The sequence below is a fragment of the Anopheles gambiae genome, chromosome 3, assembly GCF_943734735.2.
Source record: "Anopheles gambiae chromosome 3, idAnoGambNW_F1_1, whole genome shotgun sequence".
Classification (NCBI taxonomy): Eukaryota; Metazoa; Arthropoda; class Insecta; order Diptera; family Culicidae; genus Anopheles; species Anopheles gambiae.
The window spans coordinates 20,181,632-20,196,087 of record NC_064602.1 but is presented as its reverse complement, the minus strand read 5'-3'; the positions used below and the strand labels follow the sequence as shown (position 1 = coordinate 20,196,087).

The 14,456-nt window shown below is 42.6% G+C and overlaps 1 protein-coding gene across 4 annotated transcripts in view; it reads right to left on the bottom strand.

Moving 5' to 3' along the window:
- LOC1279866 (uncharacterized) overlaps nt 1–14,456 on the bottom strand; it is a 39,512-nt gene that overhangs the window by 12,306 nt on the left and 12,750 nt on the right. For 2 of the 4 annotated variants that reach the window (XM_061660991.1, XM_061660990.1), the window contains one exon: nt 3,034–3,989. In XM_061660991.1, coding sequence (XP_061516975.1) covers nt 3,034–3,989 — 956 coding nt within the window. The remainder of the gene's footprint in view (nt 1–3,033; nt 3,990–14,456) is intronic. The other 2 variants (XM_061660992.1, XM_061660994.1) reach the window with 2 other exon arrangements.

Here is a 14,456-nt window from a genome sequence, read left to right as displayed (position 1 = left end):
AGGTAACGAATCGGAAAATGGTCTTAAAATGGCAGCATTAAGGCGTATCGCGCGAAATTCTTACCGAATCGTGTAGCGGAACTTGGGGCAAGTGTGCCACCTTAAGCATTTCAAGTTATAACTCACTAAAACATGTTTTTCAAAAGCCGATTTAAATCTCATAACCATTTTACATCTATTTCCTCACTTATAACTGAGTTTCGCTTGAAAAAAGTGCAAATAAAACAGTTTTTGAAGCGTTTTAAAAAGGGTCCAAAAAGACGTTGTTTTTTAGGCTATGGGGCAAGAGTGCCACTCGTATGGGGCAAGACGGCCACCTGGTTAAAATAACCGTATTTCTTAGATAATTGGAAAATATTACGTTTGTGCCACTAGTGTATGTATTCCTACATGTATTTAGTCACCAATGAACCCTTTTTGACCACCAACTGTACCACAATATGGTTTTTTTACTGTTCTGTTTTTCTGGCGTGGAATCCGCTCACAATAGCGCACCATTCCGCAGCACGCTACAACAATGTTTACATTTTTGACAGCTCGCGCCTATGAAAGATGGTGGCACACTTGCCCCAAACAGAGATGGCACACTTGCCCCAAAAGTTGTAACTTTTTTGAAATTGAATTTTTCAGTGACAAAAAGAAAGTTTTTTTCAACTAACCCCACACAAAATTTCACGTTTTCTCAGCTATACGGTGGTGTAAATATTTTCTCGGTTGATTGTTCGCATGATTTTTGAGAGCTTATTTGATTCGATTCAAAAATTATAATATTCTGCTCAATTTTGAAACTCAATATAAATCAGTTCAAAATAATGGGGAATATCGATTGGTCTATATGAAATTTGGCTCAGTATACCTAGTCATTGGAAAGGAACCAACTGTATACACAATTGATCATTAAAGTAAAGTTTTTAAGGAAAAATGCTTGGTGGCACTCTTGCCCCGTATGGCACACTTGCCCCAAATTCCGCTACTCGAGTGGCACATGTTGGTTGGCGACGCTTTTGTAATGCCTGTTGATTGACTGTTAGAGCTTAGAATGGGCTCAATGATATTTCCCATTTACGGGAGCTTTTATCAATTTATGAGAAGATTCAATGAATGACGAAAGAATAAGAGCTTCTTTGCACGATTTGGGCACAATGGCATTACATATTTTAATTTATATGCTCAATTAATTTTAATTTGGTGAGTTTTCCATTAACGCGATTAATATTGCAACGTTTCAAACTCAATTGTTTAGTGCAAAATGTATTGGATTTTATCCGCTAAAATGCTTGACCAATGAATAGTAACAAAAATAATAATGATGCATAATTGACAAACAAAAATATTATTCAACAGAAGTTATACATTGACTGCCGTGGTATGTACTTTGCGCGGTGTATCTTGTCCTACTATATCCTATCTATCAGCAGCACTGCCATCACTGCAAACGACGGGGCCATCTTTATGGCTTGAGTAAGTCAAGGCGCGCTTTTTATCCCTTTATGTGCCATTTTCTACGTGTCGCTGTTTATACAACCGATGTCACTTTGCGGCATCAGCATCAGGCATCGGATGGCGACCACAAACGAGTAAGCCACCGTGTCTCTCCCTCCCACCTTTGACCGCTTTCACCGTCGTAAAATGCTCCACACCACACACTCTCTCTCTCACACAACGGGCACAAGCAGATAGAGTCGCGGGACCACCAGTCATTAAACTCCAGTTTTCTTCAGTTTCCGCACCAGGATGCTCTATCGCCGGCACCCATTGACATCCATCCTTCCATCACTTATTTGTTTGATAAAGTCATTAAATTTTCATCACCCTCGGGACGCTAATCACCCACGAACGACGACGACGACGGAAAACAATCCAATCTTTCCTTTTTTTTTCTACACCCACCGGACTGGTGGTTTCGATTGCTTTGGGCCTCGCGCTTAGGACACGGCGTTCGCGAGGCGCATCCTTTTTGGGGTCAACTCAAACGCAGCTAATTGAATACACACGGTCGGCACCCGCCACAACACACAGCAGGGGGAGTGAGTTGTTGTGCTGTAGTGGTGTGTTTCGTTCCGTTCCGTACCGTACCGTCATCGCTAAACCGGGATGGTTAGAAGGGAGCATCGCTCATTACGCGCCAACGCTTACTCGTACGGGGGCTTTGTTTTTTAGGGACCGCTCGCACCCTAAGTTTATGATCCCTGCCGTCATGCCGTCGGCCGTCGGCGATGATGGAGTCGTCCCCCGCGCTACTATCTACTATCCGAGAATGACAAGAATTCGATACATTCTTAATTACGTTAGCCTGTCGCTGAGGCGTTCCATGGCAGTCTTTTACACGCTTTCTACCCCGTGGGTCTATGGCACAGTGGTGTCACCCTTCTAATTTAGTTTTACTTATAAACTTAACAGCCGCGCTTAAGGGAGAGTAGTAGTGGCAGATCCGGCGTCGTGTATTAAAGGTTCCCCTAACAAGGTTGAGATTATAAAGAAATGGGTTTTATAGAGCTACGGCTATTAAGCAAAGTATAGGCACGAGAATGAGAAATTGACCGTTGTTGTCCGAGCAAATATAATAAACTTCAGGTTCACTTCATTATACGGGGCCAATCCGTTGCTGCAACGGAAGAATATGCCGTATCTTCAGGTAATACGTTTCAATTACGCAAATGGACAGCGACAGTGCCGGTGCCAGATTGCACAACCAGCGCATTTAGCTTCGTTAATGTGAGAGATTGAAAAAAAAAAAACCCATGAAGCAGTAAAAAATGTATCTGAGTAGAGATTAGGATTATGTGCACCGGCGCCGTCATGATGGAAAGGAAGGTTGCATCTGGACAAATCGATTTTACGTTTGCACTTGAAACTTCAAACTCAGCATTGAGCGTAATGTTTCCCTTATTTAGATCCTAAAATATCCATAATATCATTCGTTGGTGATAGTATTTAATCCAATATTTTAGTTATATTTGACGTGAAATGATTGAATAAAGCTAAAAATTAAAGAATAAACTAGAAATGGTACCAACACTACCAACACCTTACCTGTTGAACATGTGGATCATCGATGTAAACCTGATAGCTGTCGTCTCTGGCATCGGCGTGGTTCAACTCATCCGTCCCATTCGCCACCTCCAGCCGGGGCAAGTTATCGTTCCGATCCAGCACATTCACCGTGATCGTGCGGTCAACCGTTTGCGATACGGCAGCCAAAATGGACCCACCATCCACAGCAACCTGTTGCAGCGTGCACCGCACACCCGTCTGCACAGTCGGTCCCGGTGCGTGTGTATCGTGATCGTACGAAACCTTCGTTCGCAGTATTCCATCTTGCGGGTCTAGCAGCAAATACTCGCTGCTGCTACTGCTACCGTTGCTACCATTGCTGCTGCTGCTGCTGCCAGCAATCGCCTCGGACAGTAACTCGTACCGGGGACGATGCTGTGGACAAAGCCGCCGATAGAACGAAGGACCGACGGCACCGATCGTCCACCCCGGCGGTCCATTCTCAGCCACCCGGTACTGGGCCGTGTCCCAAAAGCATGCCCGCTCGGGATGATGCTCACAGAAGCGGTCGAGTGTATCCTCCGCCACCGGCACCGGCTCAATCGTAAGCGTTAGCCGAGCGGCCGGTACAACGCCATGGGCGAAGGGTGAACCACCACCACCGCTCGCGTTGACCGCCACGATGACAAACTCGGTGACGTTCGACAGGGTGTAGATTTGGGACGTTAGCCAAAGTCCGCCCGTGTGCGCGTCCACCTTCAGGTAGTCGGTGTCGGGCGGGCTCTCGATGGCGTAACTGTAACCGGTCACAACAGGTTGGTCGATGGCATTTGCGGTTCGCTGCAGTTCGCTACCCGTCACGGACAGGAGCCGCAAGTTGACGATCGGTTCGTTGCGTAGGATGATGTACGACTCCTTCGAGATGGGCAGCGTAACACGGAGTTTCGAGACGGAGAAGTAAAACCCGGTCGATGGTGATGCTGCTGCTGCTGCTGCTGAAAATCAGAACAGAAAGAAGTACATGAATTAAATGGTTTTGACAGGAAAAAGTTGCAAGAAATGGCATTTAAATTAAACATTAAACAAGACCCAACTTCTACGGAAAGAAGCTTAAATTAGTAACCGATTCGGGCGGTTCGTTTTACGCTTTATACACACACTCCTTGAACAGCACTTAATGCTGCATGAACGAGCGCTTACACGCCTTTGCTTATTGATTTGCCCTAGTTAAGGGTAAAGAGGAGTTCTTTTGCAAATAAAATGCTCCAAAAATCGAATGCGTATCCTATTAAAGAGAACGCACACATACAGATATCTGTTTACTTAGGCCACGTGCGGCTGCAAACACGTCGAATGAGGGTGAAGGGACTTTTAATTACAAACATTTTAAGGCTTTTCTCTCCCCACTTATGAATTATTTCATCATTGGAAACCGTAGAAACTCACGGTCCAGAACGGGCCGAAGGGAGGTAGAGAAAGAGAATTGCGCTGAGAATTAATTACACTTTACGCACAAGTGCGATAAATACACCTAAACAAGCAATTAACCTTTAACAAAGTGAGCCCAAGCAACGACTAGCGGCGGTGGATCGGGTCTATTTTCATATCATTTGCGTGTGTTTCAGTTTTCACGCAGTTAGATTGGACTTTTTTCTTCAATTTTCACGGTAGACTGAAATCCGATCACCTAGCAGCAGCAGACGCAGCAGTTGATGGAGCGGTAAGCTTTCTCATCAATTAGAGTGTACCTTTATCGTTACATAGAGCAACTTCTTCCCGCCCAGTCGCTAGCTAGTTTTCTTGTACGTGCTAGTGTAGTTACCGTGAAAAGCATTAAATGGGGGAACAACTGCGATATGATGTGCTAATGAGAATGTGACCCGAGACAAGAGAACTTTTCTCCCGCGGAGACGTGGTAATGGCACTGGTAAAGATGATGGAAGCTCAACACAGCAGGCTGCCTCCTTAGCCTTCATTAACACCTGCTAATGTGGAGAAAGGTTAGCGCAATATGCTCGTTTCAGTTGGCGTTGGAAAAGCGTTGCTAGAAAGCACATTTCTCGACGGCTATCACGCTAATGACGGGAAGCTGACCACTGTTTGCCATTCTTGCTTTTTTTTTTGTACGCAAAGTTGCTACGACCTACGTCCTCTGATTAGAAACTCATTGCATTAGATTAGCCATTTGCGTGGCGTCCCGGTGGGTAATGAGAGTCCTCTTTCCATACGGAAAGGTGTTGGTGTGAAGCGGAAAACCACCTTCAGAAAACAACAAAGAGCGGACAAAAGATGCGCCCATTGTTTGAGCGTACAACAAACGAACCTTTACTCTCGGGCAGGAAGTAATAATGTGAGGCAGGGCACTAAAAGGATGATTTTTCCCCATTCCGAGATGGAGGAGCTGTAGGATGTTTGATGGAAATATCAATTAGCGTTACGCTTCTCGTCTGACAACCCGCTCTTCTGGCCATACCAAGCCCATCACCTTCCGTTCGCTTGTTCCTTTTGTTACGCTAGCAAACAGAGTAAGAGGGCTTGGGTACATCAGGCTTGGGTACCACCCAAACCACCCAACAACAACTGACGCAGATAGGAGATGCCGTGCGGACGTTCAGTTATTAGGTAGAGGGGTAGCAGGGGGTAATGTTCGTATAAGATTTCTAACCTCATAACCTCACCCACCTCAGCAAAAAGAAAGGGGTTTTCGGTGGAAAAAGGTGAACTTACACACGCAAAGAAAGGAAAAAGAGCACTAACACGTTTTCGTAGTCCGTTCGTCGAAATTTAATACACATGGCGACCGCATCACGGCTTGCTCTTTACCACCTTGAGGAATCATTTACATCACACATCGAAGGGCAAGCACAGGGTTGAGGTGTCAAAGTGTCAATGTGGGTTCTTTTTTTCGATGTCAAAAACCCACAAAATGACTGTTGGGTGTGAGGTAGCGAGAAGGTAGGGGGGAAGAGAACTGTAACATACCATCAGCGTTTCCAGCGAACCTCCGGTGCAATCGAAGGAAATGACGAGGAATTCTTTCATGGAACTTTGGTATCCATTTATGCGATTCGGGTTTTTGGAATTTTGTCTGAATTCGTCGGCTGTCGTTAAAGGAGGACGGAGCAGTAAAGTCACTTGATTCGAGCAAACAACGCATGAGATCCTTTAGTGTTCATATAATTTATAAAACTATTTTAGACATATTTGAGTTCGTCAGGGATTTAGAACTAAACATAACTACATATCTATTTCTAATTACTTGCCCTAATGCGAATATCTCGACAGCTCGCGAATTTGCTTACGCCATATCTTGAAATTCTAATCCATATCAGATAAGCACCAGAAGTCATATTGTAATAAAACTCAAAAAACGCTATCACACACTAACCTTAAAACACAAGACAAATTCTAAACAAGTTTTAGGTATAGAAGCCCGTTAGAGGTAGGTATAGAGTCTCGGGTAATAAGTGATGACTAAATTGATAACTGATTATTGAATTGAAAGCGGTTTTAGCGCCGTATAAGTACAATAAATAAGAAATAAGAAATTTCAGAAGCTAAATCAGTCGGGGAATCTCCATGAGAATGGATCGTTTATGAGTACATTTGGATTCTTTGCGACTATCCATACGTAGAATCATTGTACCCAAACGCCTATTCTTATGAAGATGCCGAAACAAACTCAAAAAAACAACATTCTGATTCCGGATCCGATTCTGGAATCAATTCTGTAGCCGATTTCGGAGCCGATTTCGGAGCCAATTTCTGAGGCGAAATCGGAATCGATACCGGAAACTGATTCCGCACCTACTATCCGGAATCGATTCCAGAAAACTTCGGAGTTAGCCGGAATCGACTCCGACGAAAACTTCATTTTTTTCCAACACTACACTGAAGATTTATTTAGCTTCATGGATCTAAATCTGAGATGCCCATCTCTACTCTGAATGAGTCACAATTGGACAGGAATTAACCTGTTTCAATGGTTTAATTTCACAAATCATATCATACTTCCATAGTCATAGAAAATTGTGTAGAAAGAAATGAAAAGCAATATCAATGAAGTATTATTTTTCTTCCAATTTTTGGAAACTGCAATTATTGGCCCTCCTTTTACAGAATGTTTACCCCGTTTTGCTCTATTTTTTTTGTAAATAATAATGACCTCAACTCATCGTGTGCTGCGCGTGTGGTCTAGCGGACAGTGCTTCTTAATGTCCTTGCGGTTTCATTTCGCATGAAAAATAAGTTTGTAATTTGGGATTTAGATCCAGAGCGAGCGCTCGCGCCCGCACCTGGGCGTGTATCCTTCCTTTTTGTGCCTAATTTTTCGCTTACGCTCCCAGGAGGCTGACGTGCCTTCGGTTGGTTGGCGTGATGTAAATAAATGAGGTGCCACCACAGCGTGTCCTCGCCGTGTGTTGCGAAACAAGTTTGACCTATGACACGTCCTATGGTGGGCTAGTGGCACATGGGAACCATGGGCGAAAAAAGATACATCATGGCACCATGCTCCGGTTTATTCGTTTTTGCGTCCATCAACACCTCGAGATGGTTCGATGAAGAATGAATGGACACAGGGACAGGTGGGACGGACTATAGTGCCCATCCGTGAGGTGATTAAAAAAGCTTTACCATTGCACTATTGCAGTTCTCGTTTCTAACGTAACGTACACTTTTTGTTCCTAGAACCACGAGAGCTTGGCAGACAAAAGAGTTTGCAGCGATTTTTTTTCCATTTTTTTTTCTTTCATATTCAAATCAATCAATTCCGTTACGGTGTGTGTTCTGCTGAATAGAAAAACCTGGCGTATAGTTGGTGAGGCTCACTAGAACGTGTAGGATGAAATAGCGATTGCGCTCATAGGTACATCTGTTGATGAAGCGTTGTTTTTTTCGCGAAACATTCATATCGATGCATTCCGGAAAATCGAGCAACTTGTTTTAGTTACTCTGTTCCTGGAAGGTTTCACATACAAGCAATTAAAACCATCATATGCCGATGATGAAAAGAGTGCCAGCGGAGAGTTGTGTTAACAGTGTTGGGCAGAAGTTTTTTTTCGTATTTCCGCTACATTTCCAATTATTTCTAATTAATAATTATTTCACAGAAGTGCCCCGAGCAAATAATAAACCACACATCCAGCGTTTATCAAAGTAGATTAAGCGTAGGCATATGGATTTGAAGTCGAATGTTGCAATTGTACGGGATATGCATGTGATCTCTGCTAACATTGTATGTTAACATTGTGATTAAATTAACATCAAGGCTGGAATACGAACACATTAATAGAATGATCATAGTGAAGTAATCAAATAGTTATAAACATTGATAAATAGGCTGATTATTGATTGGCAACCTTACATATAAATTCAACCAATTAGGTCGCATCTTTGGCAATTACCGTTGTTCGGTTCGATGTTTAGGTATAATAATAATGCCTTTGACTAAAATAGTTAAACTATGAAACGTAGTTCCTATATTTTTAGTTAGATTTTAGAATTGAAACTATAGTTTGATTGAACTTCAATTGACTGCAATACCCAATACCTGGGACTAGTTCATTACATCTGAATGAATCATCATCTACAACTTCCTTATCTAACATTCTTTTCATTATTACCGTAATTATCATTATTTCGGCCACTAATGTCATTTCTGCGACAGCTGCTACAGAATGTGTCCTCAGATATGGCAGAAGCTCAAACGGTGCTGATAGCTCAAACACATGACGTGTCAGTTACAGGAGTCAATTCAGAAGACCAGCGAGCAATCTCGTCATACTGAAACCCAATGATAAACGATACTATAACCACATAGCTGTTAGTTCCTATGAAGTATTTAAGAATGATACTAAAAATATCATTTCAGGAATATATCTGACAGAAGTCCAGGAGTCATTAAGAATTAAGATGGGAATGAGCGTAGGACACAAGAGTGAAGAAATTAAATGTCAAGAAGGTGTCATTTAGTGTACATTTACTTGGAGAAGATCCACACAAGATTTGAGTACAACTGGTATGTTGAGAAATGACTTTACTACTTTTAATCAAAAACAGTCAGCTTCAGTACATTCAGCTTCAAGCAGATGCCACCTGTTGCAACCAGAATTAAGTAGAAACCGAAGAGACATGCATTCTCCTCACTATACGTCACAATTACAATAATTAACCCATCAAACTATAAATAGTGTGATCGACCCCTGCTGAAGGCATCAATCTTCCCACGAGACGTTCAAAAGGGCAACCGAAAACTGTGCCAGCAGGAAGCAGGTACGGTACAAAACAACCCATTTACAGCTTAAGCTATAAAGGCCATAGCGATAGGTCTCACAGGGACCCGAAGGAAGAGTGCAGCATCGATCGATTATCGTTAACGGGACATGCACGCACATGATATGGAGCAAGCGTTCACATATCGCACAGGCAACAATAATATCGTACAGTAGAGGTTATCAATCATATTCCACCATCCATGCAAACACACACATCATAGCATAGCGCAGCGGTTTGCGCGTTTGTTTGGTTTGGACACGCGTCTTCCGCAAGCACTGTGTGTGTGGTGATAGGATATGGTAATTCGATAATATATTTATTGATGATAACGATAATTGTCTTATCTCCTCCGGTACGGTTCCTCCACCAGTCGGTGGACAAAAAGTCGATCAATAATGAGCTGCATGAGGCTAGAGTGTTGTAACTATACATTCGGTCTTGCGTTTTATCTCGATGTTTGTCTCTCCTGCTAGTTGACACGATTCCCCACTTTACCGGTCAAACTTTGAAACGCATTTGCTGATGCTTGTTGCCGGCACACCAACTCTATCATTTCGTGCAAGAAAAGTTTCTTTTATTCTGTTTCACTCCCACCCCAAACGCGCTATAACGTTTTGCGTCACTTTGCGCGACTCTCTTATTGCAGCAGCAGCAGCAGCAGCAGCACAAGCGTAACATGAGCGTCGTACACGTGTGTCATGGCGTGTTGTGATACAGGGGTTTTTGATGATTTTCCTAAAACGAGAGGATAAAGATGTGCCCCAGTGCTGGGAAATGCCAAACAAGAGCATAGTAGCATATAAAAAGCTCGTGCAAAGCGTGTTGGTGGTGGTGGTGGTAGTGGAATAATATTCAGAGCGGCACCACATTCCTTGAAATTGGTTTAACGAACTGTGCGCGAAATAAAGTTGTTTACAAGTGGGACCTTATTCTGGGATTCTGATAGCAGAGCAGAAAAAAAAAAATACTTAAACCTACAAACAAACCTACAAAAAAAAAGTTCTGCTCTGGTTCCCCCGCATGAGCTTTGCTCGTAATTATGAAGTTTGTTTTTTTATATTTTCCGGGAAATTTAATCACAAGACAAACGCACTTTTCTGAACTCCATCTGGCAAGACAAGACAGTGCCCGCCGCCCCGTTTACAATGGGGAATATCTTTGGCTTAACGTTTTTTTTTCTTTTTCTTTTCAACCCAACCAGTGCGTGAAAACAAACGTCAAGGTGAAATAAAAAATCGACAATCCTACGAAGCTTTGTGTGCTTTTCTACCTAGCCGGAGGGGATGAAATTACTCTAGAGAAAACATAATTCATTCATAAGAAGCAGTAGAAAAGGAGCTTCAGCCTCTCTAGCTGAAGGGGAAATTATAAGCAACATTTCTGCCAATAGAGCTTTAAGGTAGCAGTAAACTTTAACGATAAAAAAGATCATTTTTTTGGCAGAGCAAAACATAAAGTGTGAGACTACTACATCAAACAGCTAAGCCGTGTTTGGATTAGTAGTAGAACATTCGCTTTTATTTTGAATCGAAATTGTTTTCTCATCACAATTCCCTTTTTTGCGTGCGTGTGTGGTAGTAAAAATTGGATAAACGGTTAACGAAACGTACACGAAGCAAGGAGCGGAAAGAACCAAATCCTCCTGTATCAGTGAAAATTAATTTCTGCTGATGATGCTTTTTCACAGCAAAATAGCCCGAAAGTTGATGTTTGGTCTTATTCCTTCTCTCTCTCTCTCTCTCTCTCTCTCTCTTATAGCCAGCCAGAGTACAAGGGAATTGCTTTTTGAGCGCCTTTTCCGCTTCGCCGATGTACTTTTTTGGGCGTACGGACGGTGTTGTAATGTAATCTGTGAAGTTTTTGCTTGTGACGCTGCATGAACAACAAATCAGTTTCATCACTTTGACGCCTAAATAGGTTTGAAGGTGATGCTATTGCTCCAAAGAAAAGGCCGTTTATTCTACCCTGCCTTTGCGAAGTTTATGTATATCAAAAACACATTTCTGGGTGGTAAATTAGGTTCGAAAAAGATCAAACAACGATTCAAAAGTACGTTACAATAAAGAAAAACACAAAACATCTCATCGAGAAACTCGATTCCCGGTTTTGTACGCCTAATCCACACACACACCACATGGTTTATGCCTCGAGCAAAACCTCCTTCTTCTTGTGTTTGATTCTCGTTTTCTTCTTAAAGCCTCATAAAACGGAACAAAAAACGATATAACCGATAGCCCGTTTTGGAGGTATTAATATTCATTTCGTGTTTCGCTTTTCATTGTTCCGTCACGGGACGGAAATATCTAATATCCTTGTTGTGGTGGATTACTTCTTCAAACAACAATCGGATCGAAAAAATCCATCGACTGAGAGAAGACTGCGAGAGAGTGCATGTATGACTTTAAATCCGAGCTAGAAATTAATACCGATCGCTAAGCTCTTTCCAATTGAATGAATTGGAATTTTTGAAAAAAAAAATGTATCAATTTTACAACAGACAAAACCGATAAAACGACCAGTAAGATTTTTTTCAGCTAAACGGCTCAACAGCTAAAGGCAAAGCATAGAGGCATAACGAAGCGGATGATTGAAATTGATCGATTGTGATGGCAGAATAATCGAGGCGAATCAATCGTTTAAGGCTATGATTTTATTAAATTTTATCTAGTAATAACAATCTTGATGCATACTTAATACGTAAGGAATTAAAGTAAATAATTACCAATATCAATTGTACATTGAGTTTGAAGTAGTGATGGGAAAAATGAAGATTTAGTCGGAATCGATTCAGGCTAGCTCCGAAGTTTTCTGGAATCGATTCCGGATAGTAGGTCCGGAATCAGTTTCCAGAATCGATTCCGGAATCGGCTCTGGAATTGGTTCCGGGATCGACTCCGGAATTGGCTCCGGACATCGGAATCGGCACCGGGATCAGAATCAGCTCCGTAATCTGAATCGGTTCCGGAATTGGCTCCGGAATCAAAATCGGCTCCGACATCGGAATTGACACCGAAATCAGAATTCGAAACGGAGTCGGTTTCGACATCTTCATAGGAATAGGCGTTTGGGTCCAATGATACTACGTGTTGATAGCGGCAAACAATCAAAATTTACTTGTTAACTATCTATTCACATGGAGATTCCCGGACTTATTTCGCTTCCCACACTTCTTATTTCAATTCAAAAACTAATTCTCATTCCGGAGCTAGCTCCATTTCTGGAGTCAAGCCTGGTTCCGTTACCAGAGCAAATTGCGATTCCCAGATTGATGCCGATTCCGGAGACGATTCTGATTCCGGAGCGACTCCGGAATCGGCTCCGGATTCAACTCCGAAATCGGCTCTAGATCCAACTCCGGATCGGCTCCGGAACCAACTCCGGAATCGGCTCCGGATTCAACTCCGGAATCGGCTCCGGAACCAACTCCGGAATCGGCTCCGGATTCAACTCCGGAATCGGCTCCGGATTCAACTCCGGAATCGGCTCCGGATTCAACTCCGGAATCGGCTCCGGATTCAACTCCGGAATCGGCTCCGGATTCAACTCCGGAGTCGGCTCCGAAACCAACTCCGGAATCGGAATCGATTCCAGCATCGGAATCGGCTCCGGAATTGAGGGTAGGTCCGATTCCGAGCTCCCACCACTAGTTTGAAGGGATAAAAGAACTTTGAGAACTGATAAAAGAGAGAAACAATTTTATTTAGTTTCATCCACTGAGAGCTTTGTACGAAGCACAAGAGACACAGGGATAATTGTTAGAGCTGAAAAGTGAGGGCTGGAAAGTCGGAGCTACCAGCTTGCGCCGTGCTCTGGTATGTACAAGTCTGCTAAGCGAACCAAAACTCAAGCATCGTGTGCTACATTGAGCGTGTAGAGCTATTTCAAGTGAGTGGAGCTAAGTTGAGCGCGTGGAGCTAAATACAGCGTATGGGCCTCTGCTGATTGTGCAGAGTCACATGAAGTAGCTCTTTCTTTCCCCATTTTTTATTGAGTAGACATCCTCAGTAGAAAATCTCACCAACGATAAATTGGTGTAAAATATCTTGAAAACAATGCAAATCCATCTGCTTCAAAGGATTCAGAGAAATTCTGCGGAACCAATTTGATTGGATTTGAATAGAACTCTTGGAACACACGTTTGCAGAACTCGTTGAATCACTTGAAAATGTACGGAGAATTTTTCCTCCTTTGTACTTTTGTACCCAGTAATACTTGACATTTTGTGCTTCAAGAAATGGTGCCTAGAGGCCTTCATGTTGTATTGTATTGTATTGTATTGTATTGTTTATTGTATTAAGTGATTGGCCAAACAAGCGGCCTTATCACTGAATTAAAACTAAAACTTAAATAACTAACGCAGTGTACAATGACAAGACGGATCAACAGAATCTAGTAGGTAGGTGCCAGTCAAATAAAATGTAACGCTGATTAAACTTACGGCCCATCGCAGTCATTGGGTCGTTCTCGCTGTATGCACGTCTTGTAAGGTCAGTTCTTATTAGTCTGTAGTTAATGTTCAATGTTCAATGTTCAATCCACTGTTTAATTTGATTGACTTTCAAACCAGAATTGTTACACCATTTTCTACACGCTTCATGTCGGGTGGAGAAACAATCCCTTCTTGCTAGAGGCAATTCCGATTGCTTAATTTTTATTTACATTAATTTTGCGTTGTTTATATTGTGCCGTGTGTGTGTGACAACCAAACCGAACCCACAATGGCTCGAGCCATGTGCGGGTCGACAAACACATTCATAAAGATTACCAAAACGCCAAGACAAATGAGTTGAAAAAATGCAATCAAACACACTCCAACCAAATCCAACAACCCCTCTTAATCCCTGAAACGGTACCAGATTAGGTTGAGAGGAACCGTATTGCCATATTGCGCGCACGTTTCTGCATTATTTACAAAAGGCAAACATACAGCATAACGATTGCAAATTGATGAATGCGAAATTTATCAAAACGATTCAAGGGGTGGTGGCATAAAGAGATGGAGATGGAGAGAAAAACACAATACCACATCCCCAGCCACATAACGACACATACACCCACCAGCGCTTTGCGATATGATTAAAATTTATTTCCATTAATTGGTTCCACAAACGCCACGCTCTCCGCCGCACGTTTCTACTACTTTCTTCGTGCCACCCACCCAAACGGCCACCAAAGGCGACAGAGTG